Source organism: Delphinapterus leucas, chromosome 18, assembly GCF_059928025.1.
Source record: "Delphinapterus leucas isolate spDelLeu-1000000601 "Yukka" chromosome 18, BTC_Dleu_Yukka2, whole genome shotgun sequence".
NCBI classification, from domain to species: domain Eukaryota; kingdom Metazoa; phylum Chordata; class Mammalia; order Artiodactyla; family Monodontidae; genus Delphinapterus; species Delphinapterus leucas.
The window spans coordinates 65,041,618-65,055,671 of NC_143146.1; the positions used below are offsets into that span (position 1 = coordinate 65,041,618).

The 14,054-nt window shown below is 40.7% G+C and overlaps 1 protein-coding gene across 3 annotated transcripts in view; it reads left to right on the forward strand.

The window, feature by feature from the left end:
* LHFPL6 (LHFPL tetraspan subfamily member 6) overlaps positions 1 to 14,054 on the forward strand; it is a 275,293-nt gene that overhangs the window by 218,748 nt on the left and 42,491 nt on the right. For 2 of the 3 annotated variants that reach the window (XM_022574712.3, XM_089899651.1), the window contains exon 4: positions 12,425 to 13,645. In XM_022574712.3, coding sequence (XP_022430420.1) covers positions 12,425 to 12,543 — 119 coding nt within the window. In that variant the 3' untranslated portion in view covers positions 12,544 to 13,645. The other variant, XM_089899652.1, reaches the window with a different exon arrangement.

Consider the following 14,054-nt stretch of genomic DNA (forward strand, 5'->3'; position numbering starts at 1 on the left):
TATTTTTGGCCATGCAACACAGCTTGCAGGATCTTAGTTCCCCGACCAGGGATTGAACCCCGGGCCCACAGCAGTGAAGTGCGGAGTCCTAACCACTGGACCGCCAGGGAACTTCCCTCCCACTGGTATTATATGCAGATCCTCAACCTATGAAGGGATTACATCCCAATAGACCCATCGTAAGTTGAAAATACCCTGAGTTGAAAATGGATTTACTGCACCTAACCTACCTACCATCAGAGCTTAGCCTAGCCTACTTTAACATGCTCAGAACACTTACATTAGCCTACAGTTGGGGAAAATCATCTAACATAAAACACTTTTTTATAATAAAGTGTTGAATATCTCTTGCAGTTTATTGAATACTGTACTGATAGTGAAAAACAGAGCGGTTGTAAGTATATCGGTTGTTCACCCTCGTGCTCGCCTGGCTGATTGGCAGCTGTGCTCACTGCCCAGCATCAAGAAAGGGGATCAGACTGCACATCACTAGCCCCTGGCAAAGACCAAATTCAAAATTCAAAGTACGGTTTCTACTGCATGTGTATTGCTTTCATACTGTCACAAAGTCAAAATATTGTAAGTCAAACCATCGTAAGTCAGGGACCATCTGTATATGTATATATATGTATATGTGTGCGTGCACATATATATTTGTGTCCACATCTACATATAAGTTTTATATTTATTTCATTTTGGTTTTGAAATGATTTCAGATTTATAGAAAAGTTGCAAAAATAGTACAAAAACTTCTCATATACTCTGCACCCAGATTCCCTTCATGTTAAGTATCATCATCATATTTGCTTTGTCCTTCTCCCCCTCTGTCTTGCTCCATTGTCTCTCCCTCAGACAGGATGCCCCATGCCTAGATACTTAAGTGAATAATTCCTTAAAATAACATTCCTTTATGTAGTAGTAAAATTATCAAAATTAGGAAATTAACGTTGATACAATACTTTAATCTACAGATTGATAAATGTGATTCTAAAATTACACGTGAGAGAGATGGAATTTATTTTTCTCATAACGGGTATTGTTTGTTCTGAACTTTATTTCTACTTCATGGTTTTCCATTTTCAGAAAAGAACAAACATAAAGTAGTATTTTAAATCTCCAGATGCTCAAAAAGGTTTTTTAAAAAGCTTGCTGTCCAAATCTACACTCTGATATTAGAACTTAAGATTCCAGAAAGTATTCATAATAAAAATAAAAGTGATAATAACAAATCATAATGTCTTTTCTCCCCTGATGTGTAGTTTGGGGTCAGAACGACTGAACCTTATATCAAGTCCAGCTGCTGTTCTTTTCGTGAATTAGAGCAGCTGTGTAAGTGTGGGACCTCAGATAGGCACTTTCTAGTAAATCCCTAAGTTGATGATGGCTAGCGCTGTTTCCATGGGAGACGGTAAATAGTACCTGGGAGAACTCTTTTTTTCTTTATTTCTCAGGTCCTCACCCTAAAGGTGAAGCCAAAAACACGTCTATAGGGACAAGAGAGACACAACAGAGCAAATTAAAATTATGGCTCTTTAACAAAATCTTTGTGGGAATCCAGAAGAGAAATTTATGCCATTGAATAGAATAGAATTAATGTGTAATTCAGAAGGTTTTTTCCCCTGAAACCTGAGACCCATGTAACATGAACTCATATTTGAGTACAGGGCTTGCACAGCAGTCATTTCCCGTCACGTACTCGTCTGGCCAGCCCTATCAAAATTGACTGTAACATATCTCCTTAGACGCAGTGCTGTTATGAGCGCTTTGCAGAAACATATCTTTTCCAGAGAGTAAATCCCTGCTCCCTTGGACGTGCAGGTTATGGAGCGTACTTACAAATGCCATAGCTTGAGTGTGCCAGCTCTTACCAATGGACACATATGCGTTATATGCTAACTCTTTACATTCCTGGATACCTCCGTGGAGAAAGTAGGGCAGACAAAGAAGGTGGAGAGTCTTTTAAGAGTCTGTTTGTAGAAGTGGGTCCAGTGCTCCAAGCTAGACCCTTATACACTGAGATGTACTATGTGTTTGGGGGAAAAAGGTACCGTTCAACTCCCAGGAGAGTTCAAATCCAACTGTCCAGTCCCCTAAACCTGGGAACGAAGGGGCAGGAGAGGTAGAAGATATAGTCAGCCTCACTCATGAGAGTCAAGAGCGGAAGTTCTTGAGGAGAAATGCTGGGTCTGTCCACTGTGCCGCACCCTGGAAACAGGAGGCATGAAGGTGGCCTCCACTGCCTGGGGCACTCTGTACAGACTCAGTGCTCAGTCTTTGGGGGGTTCTACCATTGCACTGTCTACTCTTGGGAAGCGCCCATGGGGTGCTGAGATACCATTACTGAGATCTGCTTGTGGACAGTACCTCCTAGAGTACATCTCAGGGAGTACAGTGTAAACGGTGCCCTGAAGTTGTGTCCAGGACGACCCTGGTCAGCAATGTGAGTTTATGCTTCTCGTCCTAAACAGACAGAAACAAGCAAAGAGTGTTAAAATGAGCCGCATCTCACAAACTATCTTCCCTCAGCCTTTTTACTTCTACATTTTTTGCCCAGTGATCAAGTTTGAGTTCCACTCTTCTCTTTTCAGACACAGGTGTCATTTTAACTCCTTGTTCCATTAAAAGTTTGAATTAAAGCTTTTGTGTGTTTTAGGTCAAATGTTTAAAACATGTTGTTGTTGTTTTTCACTAGCAACACCTCTGTTCAGTAACTTCCCAAAAGAACAAAAGGAATTGGTCCCACTACAGATTCATTTGTTCTTGCTTTTAATGCACAGGGCAGACAAGATGGTCTGAATATGAAGAGGTAGGAAGGAATTTACTCAAGAGGAGAGACTTCCACCCATGGTATTTAAGAATACAAAAGTTGGGCTTCCCTGGTGGCGCAGTGGTTGAGAGTCCGCCTGCCGATGCGGGGGACACGGGTTCGTGCCCCGGTCCGGGAAGATCCCACATGCCGCAGAGCGGCTAGGCCCATGAGCCATGGCCGCTGAGCCTGCGTGTCCGGAGCCTGTGCTCCGCAACGGGGGAGGCCACGGCAGTGAGAGGCCCGCGTACTGCAAAAGAAAAAAAAAAAGAATACAAGAGTTTTTTTCTCTACAGATCCCTCCACCTTCCTGTCTTCCTTATTTGTACAGCAAAAGGGATGAAATCTGACATGCCTGCTTCTTCTCTACACAAACTTTGCATTGATATCTTTACATGCTGAAAAACTTTAAATATCACAGATGAAAGATATTCTGCCTGATAAGTGAAGGCAGTCAGCTTATATCTGGACTCAGGCACCTTTGGCCACAAGGCTGGGAACTCAGCAGTGACCCAGTGAGGAAAGAAGTGAGCTGGGAACGGGCAGGGCTCAGGTTCAAATGCAGAGCATGGGGAAGGTCGAAGACACAGGGAGGTTTGCGTTGGACAGCATCAGTCAGGGAGCAGGACTACCTGTTTTGTGCTTAAATGAGCACTGGGACAGCAGGAGGCACTGTGGCAAAGTCTCTGGGTATGAGGATGGCGCGATGGCCAGGGGTTTACAGGCAGAGGGGAGCTGGAGGGTGCCCAGGGCCTAGAGCCCTTTCTCAGCTCTGCTCCGACGGGGGCAGGTCAGAAACATCCAGTTTGAGAGCGTGCCCGTAGCCAGTTATCACCCAGGAAAAATCAATTATCTGAATTTGATCAAGCAAGCTTATTGGACCCCACTGCCTCACATCCTCTAGGGGGATGGGATTGCCAAGAGAGTGCCAGTTTGGTTTCATTGGCCCTGAAGTTGGGAGAGCCAAGTCTGCAAGATGCAGGCCTTTAATAACTAGAATTGTGCAAGGTAGACACGGGTGCATGGAGTCTTCTAAGGAGACTGGTAAATTCAAAGATGCAAAATATATCTTTTTTTAAAAAATTTTTAATTTAATTTACTTTTTATACAGCAGGTTTTATTAGTTATCTGTTTTATACATATTAGTGTATATGTGTCAATCCCAATCTCCCAATTCATCCCACCACCACCACCCCCCATCGGTTTCCCCCCTTGGTGTCCATACGTTTGTTCTCTACATCTGTGTCTCTATTTCTGCCCTGCAGACCGGTTCATCTGTACCATTTTTCTAGGTTCCACATATATGCATTAATATACGATATTTGTTTTTCTCTTTCTGACTTACTTCACTCAAAATATATCTTATTTCTTTGTGGCATGTAAGTTCTAGCAGAGACAAATGGGGACAATGTGATACAGATCTTCCTAAAACATATCTGAGCACACGAAAAAGTTTTGGAACTGACTCAGGTTCAAGTTCAAGCTTCATCATTTATTTGAGATACTGGGCCAGTGACTTATCTTGCATGTTAACTCAGTGTCTTCATCTTCAAAATGGGAATGATGTTGGGAAAGTATAAACAGATTTGCTTCTCTAATTTCTTGAAAGCATCATAGGCAAAAATGGTTAAATCAGATGCCACTTCTAAACTGTTTAGCACCTGGCCCACAGGCTGTCCATGACAGCTATTATATAATTATTAATTTCAGATCTCTGTTCTCAGCACAGGTATAGTGTCTGATAGCCATTCATTCACACCACAAATATGTATCAATTGTCTGCTGTGGTCCAGGCATCATTGTACTGAGCTTTGGGATACAGGAATGAGACAGGCAGTCACATGGTAGGCTCTGAAAGAGTAATCAAATAAAACTGATCACTGGAATTTCATTGTTATTTGTAGTAAAGCTGGGTTCTTTGTACCTTTTCTTCTGTCTCTGTTACTAACAGGAGATGCGCTAAAAACTAATTTGAGGCACCCTAAAGAATCAGCCACACCTCTCCCAGCCATCTTCTCCCTGGGGCTGCCCTGGAATGCAGCCACAGAACCTTTTCCCATTGATTTTGCAGGTGGCTGTGGTTTGCTGCTTTCTGTCCCATTAACCTCTATTTTATCTGTCAAGAGTGGCATTCTGTGTCGTTGAAAGCAGCAGTTTGCCAACCCAGTGTGCTTGGAGTCCTGTTTGATGGAGCATTACAGAGAGCAAAAGAGAAAGTTTAACAGATTTGCTTCTCTAATTTCCTGAAAGGATCCCAGACAAAACTTGCCCTCTAGCAAAATGCTTTCGGTTTGCATTAAAATAACAAGAATCTTTTGCCACGACAGGGGAAGTGAGAGGCCAGGGAAGAATGGTCCCGTATTCCCTGGTTTCCTTTGGTTCTGTTTCTACTCATGGACTGCAGTAAGGTTTAAAACATATTAACTTAAACATCTACTCTTTCCTAATAGCCTAAGAAAGACTTTTTCTCCTATTACTGTAAAACACAGTGCTAATTTCTTATTATTGAGCGTGTGGGTTTTAACAATGGAAGGAATCATGCTCAGGAAGAAGAATCTTTCTTCTCCTTTGAAGAAATTCGAGGTACATTTACATTTATAGTTTCATGAAAAAAACTCCCTTTTATATCTAGTTAATTTTGTTAACTGAATTTCTAACAGACATGTGTAAAATATGCAAGGAGTGGCTTCAAAATAACGCAACTCATGTGAGTGATACTCAAGAATCAGCCTTACTAGAACATAAGCTTTGTAAAACCAAAGATGCTATCTGTCTTGTCCCCTCATTGGTCTCCTGTAATATTGCAACACAAAGAGTAGGTGCTCAAGACTTACCGATGGATGTTGACTATCTCACATGTCTATACGCCAGTGTAGATGAGCGTTTGAAGAGGAAGTCTTCAGGCTTCCAGCTCTCAAACTCTGGAGGTGGTCACACCCAACCCCATCTCTTGCTTACATGCACAGTGGCATCCATCTCTTATTTGAATGATACTTGAACGAGACCCAAATCTGCTTACGTTTCTCCATTACATTTCCCATCCCCCTGGTGCAAATACACTCTTCCCTGGCCTCCCACATTCGGGCTTGGCTAGCCCCTGCCCATCTGCCAGGTCTCAGCTTAAATTTCACTTCTAATTTAAGGCTCTCCTTCACAGACCTCACTGTGTAAAAGTCCTTGTGATTTGCTGTCTTAGCATCCTGTATGTTTTTTCTTCAAAGCACATATCACAATTATCATTATATAAATATCTAAGTAATTATTGTTTAATACACCCTTGACTAGACGATGGCTCCTTGATAGCAGGGGCTGTATTTATCTTTTTCCAAAGTAGATCCCTAGCATCCAGTGATTCCTAGTTGGAGTGGGCGGTTAAAAAATATTTGTTGTGGGAGATTGGGACTGACATATATGCACTACTTTATATAAAATAGATAACTAATAATAACCTGCTGTATAGCACAGGGAACTCAGTACTCTGTAATGGCCTACATGGGAAAAGAATCCTAAAAAAAAAAAAAAGAGTGGATATATGTATAACTGATTCACTTTGCTGTACACCTGAAACTAACACAACATTGTAAATCAACTATACTCCAATAAATTTTTTTTAATTTGTTGAATTTATGAAATAATTGAGGGAGGGAGAGAGGGTGGGAAGAAGGGGCTCAAGAATCAGGGGATGGATGACTCAGTGTTTCTTTAGATTTGCCTAAATTTTATTGACACATCTTGATCTTACTACACTGACCTTGACCATTTTTTGTTTCTCTGAAGATATGTGTGTGTGTGGTATATGCTTTTGTATATTTTTTTGAAGTTAGATTGATGAGGTGGCCGTATTTCTATACAATCCAAAATACCAGAATAAATCCTTATTGATTTAATAATGATTTATTTTATCAATTACTTAGCAAACCAACGTCTTCATATCTGAAATAGAGGAATAATTTTCTTTTAAATCACACTGACCATTAGTTGCTCATTTTGGATCTTAGCCAGTTGCTAAATTTAAACCACAAAATGTATAAATCACATACATAAACTAGCACGTGTGTTTAATTAGCAGCAAGATTGTGTAACATCCTCAAACATTTTCTGTGATAGTACACTTTTTAAGTACCTTTATTTGGTGTCCTACCTTTCCATTTTCGTATGATGGGCGGTTGGTCTGCTGAGTTGACTGCATGTTTTATGACACAAACAAGAAAGGCTCCAGAAACATAACAGTTATTAGAAATGGCACATACACACTTATCAAGGCAAGGAGTTGGATTGACCCCGGGAAGATGATAGCATAGCAAGGATGTGCTGAAGGGTCTATTCTGGCTCTGGGTGTTTCAGGGGATGGCAGGGCTTGGGTGGGTAGGTGGGTGGGTTAAGCCTCTAACAACTGAAGAAACTTCACAAACCCTTATCATGGTAAAGAAAAACAAGAAAGACTGTGTTCATTTGCTCTTCTCTGAAATTGGGTTCCCCAGAGCTGAGACCCTGAGATGAGGATTCCTGTCCAAGGGATCAAGGAAATGAGCCGAGGAGAAACCAGTAGGAAGTGGGAAAGCAAGATAGTGAAAGCGTAGACACGAAGCGAGGGGGCAATTCCAGGTGAGGTCCCAGCCTCAGTCTGGACTCTTACGAGCTCTGGAACATTCCTGCCACAGCAGAGTTTGTCCCACCTGGAGGCAAGAAGGAGGGCTTTCAGACTCCTGCACCAGCCCATCAGTGGCTACCAGTCCTGCCAGGGGTACTTCAACTTTCTGAGAGTTGGAGCAAAGTGGCCCCCCAGCTCACGGGTCCTCTGAAGAGGGTTGCAAGTATAAGCTGTTAGGAGCAAAGTACAGTCAGTAGCTGATGGATGAGAGCCCAGAACCAGCAAAGGGATCCAAAGGAATTGGGTGGAGCATCTACACCATCTGCTACAGCAACCCTGCCAGTTCAGAGCCCCTAAAATTTAAACTTACGCTATTTTATTGACTTTTCTAGAGGAGAGAAAAAGTTATACTGTCTTTCCTGGGTTCTCTGATAGTCAATGCTTTAGTAGCTTTTTTTTTTTTAATCTTTATTTAACACACGTGACTACTGTTACATACACTATTATTATTATTTTTAAAGAAGATGTTGGGGGTAGGAGTTTATTAATTAATTAATTTATTTTTGCTATGTTGGGTCTTCATTTCTGTGCATGGGCTTTCTCTAGTTGCGGCGAGCGGGGGCCACTCTTCATCGCGGTGCGCGGGCCTCTCACTATCGCGGCCTCTCTTGTTGCGGAGCACAAGCTCCAGACGCGCCGGCTCAGTAGTTGTGGCTCACGGGCCTAGTTGCTCCGCGGCATGTGGGATCTTCCCAGACCAGGGCTCGAACCCATGTTCCCTGCATTGGCAGGCGGATTCTCAACCACGGTGCCACCAGGGAAGCCCACATACGTTACTATTAAATAGCCTCACCAACTACTTTTTCTTGAGTGAGTGTCCAATAATTAATAAAGAATTATGTACTCCACTTTTCATGTTAGGTCATGGAAGATCAACACCTTATTATTAATGAACAACTGATTGTGTTCTGTGTTATGAGCCTTATACTGAATGGACTGACCACAGATTTTGCTGACTTTTTGGTTCTAAACCACCTGCCATCTCCTAGCTACCTATTAATTCTCCCTCCTAGATTGTTTAGTCCAGCTAAAGAATAATTCAAAATGGAGATTATTCCCAAGACTCACAGCCACATTAGCCTATGGTTATCAGAAAATCTGGTCCATGAAGGAGACCCTGTTACCCTTGAAAAGACTGATTCTATCTATCAGTATTAATGGAGGTCGTTGTGCCAGTGAGACCCAGCCTGGGGTGGAGATGTGCTCTTTCAGGATCTATTGTCCTTTTAAATTGAACACACTCTGTACAAAGCTATAAATGCACAGTTGGTTTGGGAACTTCTCTCCAGAAATTCTGTGTCAAATAAGACTGGAGTTACTCTTAAAATCCCATACTTTATTATTGAAAGACTAACTGTCTACCTGTTTTGTTTCCTTTCTTTCTTTCTTTTGCCTTGTCTTTCATTCAGCGTTTATTTACTGAGTGCCTACTGTGAGCCAGGCACTGTTGTAGGGGTACAGTAGGGAACAAAATATACAAAGGTCTGCCCAAATCGAAACTTTCATTCTAGTGGGATAGACTGAAGTTAAACACACGCACACACAATATTTACAAACCATGGCAAGTGCTACAAAGGCAATAAAGTGAGGTAAAGGAATAGAGTGACTTTGATGAGACAAGTTGGGGGGGGCAGGTAGATTCCATCTGAGAAAGCTCCAGCTCTCTAATGATCTGGAAGTAGAATTTTTGGGGTGTAAGGAATAATGAGTGAGGAGTACTGGAGCCAATATAAGCCTGATGTGGTCCAGAGAAGACAGCCAGTATGGCCAGAAAGAAGACAAGAGGGAAGGTGGTCATGAGGTCTGAGAAGTAGGCAGATGCCAGCTCATTCAGGGGCTCACAGGCCTTTGGAAGGAGATTGCATGTTTGAGAAATCATTAAAGGATTTTAAGTAAGAGAGTGACTTAACATGATTGATTTTTGAAAAGATAGCTGCCCTCTTTGCTGTTGATGATACTATAAATAAAAGCAGGGAGACAGGAAAGCAATGACATCAGGTAAGACTGCCGGGGGTTGCTGTAGGCACTTGAGGAGTGGAGGCACACAGAATAAATTGTGGAGAGAGACACAAAGGACTCGTCACTTACTATACAGGTGAGTCCTTGGACGGGTTACTGAACTTTCCTTGGCCTTGGTGTCCCCATGCGAATGGTGGGGATGATACTCAGGTACCTACCACATCGTGTTCTTATGAGGATTAAATGTATTTAATGTTTACTCCACGAAAGCTCTTCTACAATTCAGAGCAAATAGTAATCAATCTGTGTTTTCTATTTCTTAATTGTTATTATTTATTATTGGATATGGAGAGGGAGAAATCAAAGTTGCAGGCTGAACATATCCTATTGTCTGGTACATAGGTAGTGCCCTAGAGTACTTTTAAGATGTGGAGGCTCTTGGTCTAATTTTGTTGCTATTGACTTATGGTGACTACAAGCCAATGACTCAAGCTTTGCCTCACCTCACCTTCTTATCTGTAAATGGGGCACATGCTAACTACCGCTTCAGTAGACTTCAGTGAAGATAGGAAGTCAAATTGCATGCTACACCTAACAGTCTTTGTAGTTTTCAATAGAGAAGTTATTAATGAACAAGGTAAAAATGACTGACATGTAAAAAAAAGATATGGTTTTCAAACTATGGTTTGTATGTTCAATGACTGTGAAATCCAAGCATCTGGTTGTATGTGTTTTAGCTAATGTAATGGATAAACAAAAACAAAAGAAAAGGGAGAAAATGGTTGTTGTTGGAGCATTGTCTGATTTCTGATTTTCTTAAGACTGACTAAAAAGGGGATTCAATTAGGGCAGAAAAGACAATGTTGAATGAGAGATATAGAGGACTTCCTTACTGTACATGCAAAAAGAATAACTTGAATGTTGTTTTAAAAAAAGGATTAATGAATGCGGAAACCTATCCCACTAATTCAAGTAGGATGTTTTGGGTCAGTGAGTTCTTATTCTTAGAACCTGGTACCCAGATTTGAGTCCTGACTCTGAAAGGCACCTCCGTCTTCAAAGTTTTGGCAGTTATGGATAAAGCTGCTATAAATATCCAGGTGCAGATGTTTGTGTAGACACAGGTTTTCAGCTCCTTTAGGTAAACACCAAGGAATGCAACTGCTGGATTGTATGGTAAGAGTATGTTTAGTTTTCTAAGAAACCACCATACTGTCTTCTAAAATGGTTGTAACATTGCACATTCTTACCACCAATGTGTGAGAGTTCCTGTTGCTCCACATCCTCGCCAACATTTGGTGGTGTCTGTGTTCCAGATTTTGGCCATTCTAATAGGTATGTAGTGGCATATCATTGTCATTTTAATTTGCATTTCCCTGATGACATGATGTGGAGTGTCTTTTCATATGCTTATCTGCCATCTGTATATCTTCTTTGGTAAGGTGTCTGTGGTCTGAGGTGTTTGGTCCATTTTTTAATCAGGTCTGTTTTCTTATTGTTGAGTTTTAAGTGTTTGTATATTTTGGATAACAGTCCTTTATCAGATGTGTCTTTTGCACATTTTTCTCTCAGTCTGCAGTTTGTTTTTTCATTCTCTTGACATTGTCATAGAGCAGAAGTTTTTTAAAATTTTAATAAAGTTCAGCTTATCAGTTAGTTCTTTCATGGATTGTGTTATATCTAGAGTCATTACCATACCCAAGGGCATCTGGATTTTCTCTTATGTTATCTTCTAGGATTTTCATAGTTTTACGTTTTACATTTCAGCCTGTGCTCCATTTTAAGTTGATTTTCGTGAAGGGTGTAAGGTCTGTGTCCAATTTCCTTTTTTTGCGTGTGGATGTCCAGTTGTTCCAGCACCATTTATTGAAAATACTGTCTTTGCTTCATTGTAGTGCCTTTGTTCCTTTGTTAAAGATCAGTTAACTATATTTATGTGGGTCTGCTTCTGGGCTGTCTATTCTGTTGCATTAGTCTATTTGTCTGTTTTTTCACCAATATCACACCGTCTTGACTACTGGAGATTTATAGTAAGTCCTGAATTCAGGTAGTGTCAGTCCTCTAACTTTGTTCTTCTCCTTCAATATTGTGTTGGTTATTCTGGGTCTTTTGTTTCTCCATATAAACTTTAGAATAAGTTTGCTGATATCCACAAAACAACTTTCTGGAATTTTGATTAGAATTACATTGAATCTGTAGATCAAATTGGGAGGAACTGACGTCTTGACAATATTGAGCCTTCCTATCCATGAAGATGGAATGTCTCTTCATTTATTTAGTTCTTTGATTTCATTCATCAGTTTTATAGTTTTCCTCATAAAGACCTTGTACTATTTTGTCAGATTTTTACTTATTTCATTTTGCGGGATGCTAATATAAATAGTATTGTGTTTTTAATTTCAAATTCCACTTGTTCATTACTGGTATATAGGAAGCAATTGAATTTTATATATTACCCTTGTATCCTGCAACATTTCTGTTGTCACTTAGTAGTTCCAGGAGTTTTTTGGTAGATTCTTTCACTTTAGCATTATTCTTCAAAGGGATCTCCTCCTTAGAGTGGCCCTTTTGCAGAAACTGTATCTATATTTAGGACTTACCTATATTTTGAATTTTTTTCTAAGGTACCTCATTACGCATATGAGTTTGGGTGATTTAAATCAGAACTAATACCTTCATCTCTCCTATCCTGATTGCTGTTATTCCTCCTTTTCTTCAGCCACGGGAGTGAGCATCGCAGTTGGGGAGAAAAGGTTTCTGTCACTAGCTAGCAGGAGACATAGGCCTTGAGGTCCTTCTGAAATGCACACAGCTATTCCGGCTTTCTTCCATCATGGGATAAGTTTCATCCCTTGTTATCATTCCATTTGAATGAATGTCACATTTCTAAGGAGTATTTCAGTTTCACTGTGGTACACCAGGAACACACACCCTGGGAGAAATGACAGAACCTCCTGTAAAATCATCCTGATCTGTGCCTGCTTTCTCTCCTTCTCTTGTGTCCCTAGGTAAGTGTGAAATCGGTTGGGCCTACTACTGCACGGGAGCAGGTGCTGCCACCGCCATGCTGCTATGCACATGGCTGGCTTGCTTCTCAGGCAAGAAACAGAAACAGTACCCATACTGAGATGGAGCCACCAAGAGCAAACAGAGGAGAAGATGGGCTGAAGGGGCTGGGAGGGACTGAAGCATCCAGCTATTCTCAAAAGGTGGAATAGTGGTTCTAAACCATACAACACTAATGAAATGAAACCCAGTGGAATTAAAAACATTATACCATATGGAAGGGTTGTGCAAGATTTGTGAAAGAAATGTAGAGCATGGAATGATAGAGAAAAATGGACCAAAGGCTAAAAATATTGCAGGGTGTTGGGTGTTTCTATTCCACAGAGTATTGTTGATGTAGAACACACACATACACAAAACAAATCTATATATGCAGCAAACAAGGTGTTTTTTGTTTTTTTTTTATGGATGATGACTCAGAGAATCAAAAGGGCTAGTAGAAACAGTATTAGGTTGGGAAGCAGGGTAACGCACAGACGTTCCCAGTAAGTCATGGCACTTCTGAAAGCACACGAGCACATACAGATGTACGCATCCACACACGTGCGCATACACAGACATTTAAATTGTTGCACAGTCTGTATGAGAGGTTTAGCAGTGCATTACTCCTCTGTTTTCTTTTTAATACACATTTAAAATACCATATTATCACTTTATAAAGTATACATTAAACCTAATAAATGGACCAATAAGCCACTCTTATCAGTATTTTGTATACTCTGCATAAACTCTTTATGCCCTCAACGTGTTTTCAGTGTTTATGCAGATCTTTAGAATTAAGCCTTTGTATTTCAATGTTATTCAAAAAATATGCAATATTTCTCTGAGTAGCTTCTGCTATGGTATTCTTACGAAGTAAAGGGGCAACTTTCTGTCCACTGTAGGAGAGAATTCAGTTGAAGATGTGAGAGTAATGAGAGACATTTCTAGTCACTAGATCTTGTTTTCTTTCATCCATTATTCTACTGTGCTGTACCACATTTATTCCAATATTCATTTTGTAAAAAATAAAAACGTGCTATTTTGTTTGTATTTGAAAAGCTCTGTGAATAAATTCTCTCTTTGATCAGTAGCTCAATGTGTCATAGAGTGTTAATTCAGTTATGGGGTTTGCTTCTTTAATTTTCTAAATGTAGCCTTTCAACTCCAACTGTCCTGTAAATTTTCCATTTCATTTTTAGGCCTCCTATTCATTCACCCGCTAGTCATCCAACCAGGAGTTATTCTCGGCACACAAGGTATTACAGGTAAGACATAATTCCTGCTTTCAACTTAAATTCTTTGCAACCAGAATTCTAACTGCCTGTTCATTGCACTTCAATCATGATCTAATCCTTATGAGAGAAGAATTTCAAGTCTCTTTTGGATGAAGTTTGAGAATATGGACAACATTTAGAAGTGGTTGAAGGTGACGAAAACCAGGTCATGGTTCAGTCTCCATGGATGATGACAGAGTGGTCACAAGCTGACAGTGACGTGCTGCTTCTCCACGTTCTACAAGGCGCTGCATTTCTTCGGTGCTTCTGTGCCAGGGGCAGTTTCATACCTCTGTTCTTTCAGGGATCTTGGCCA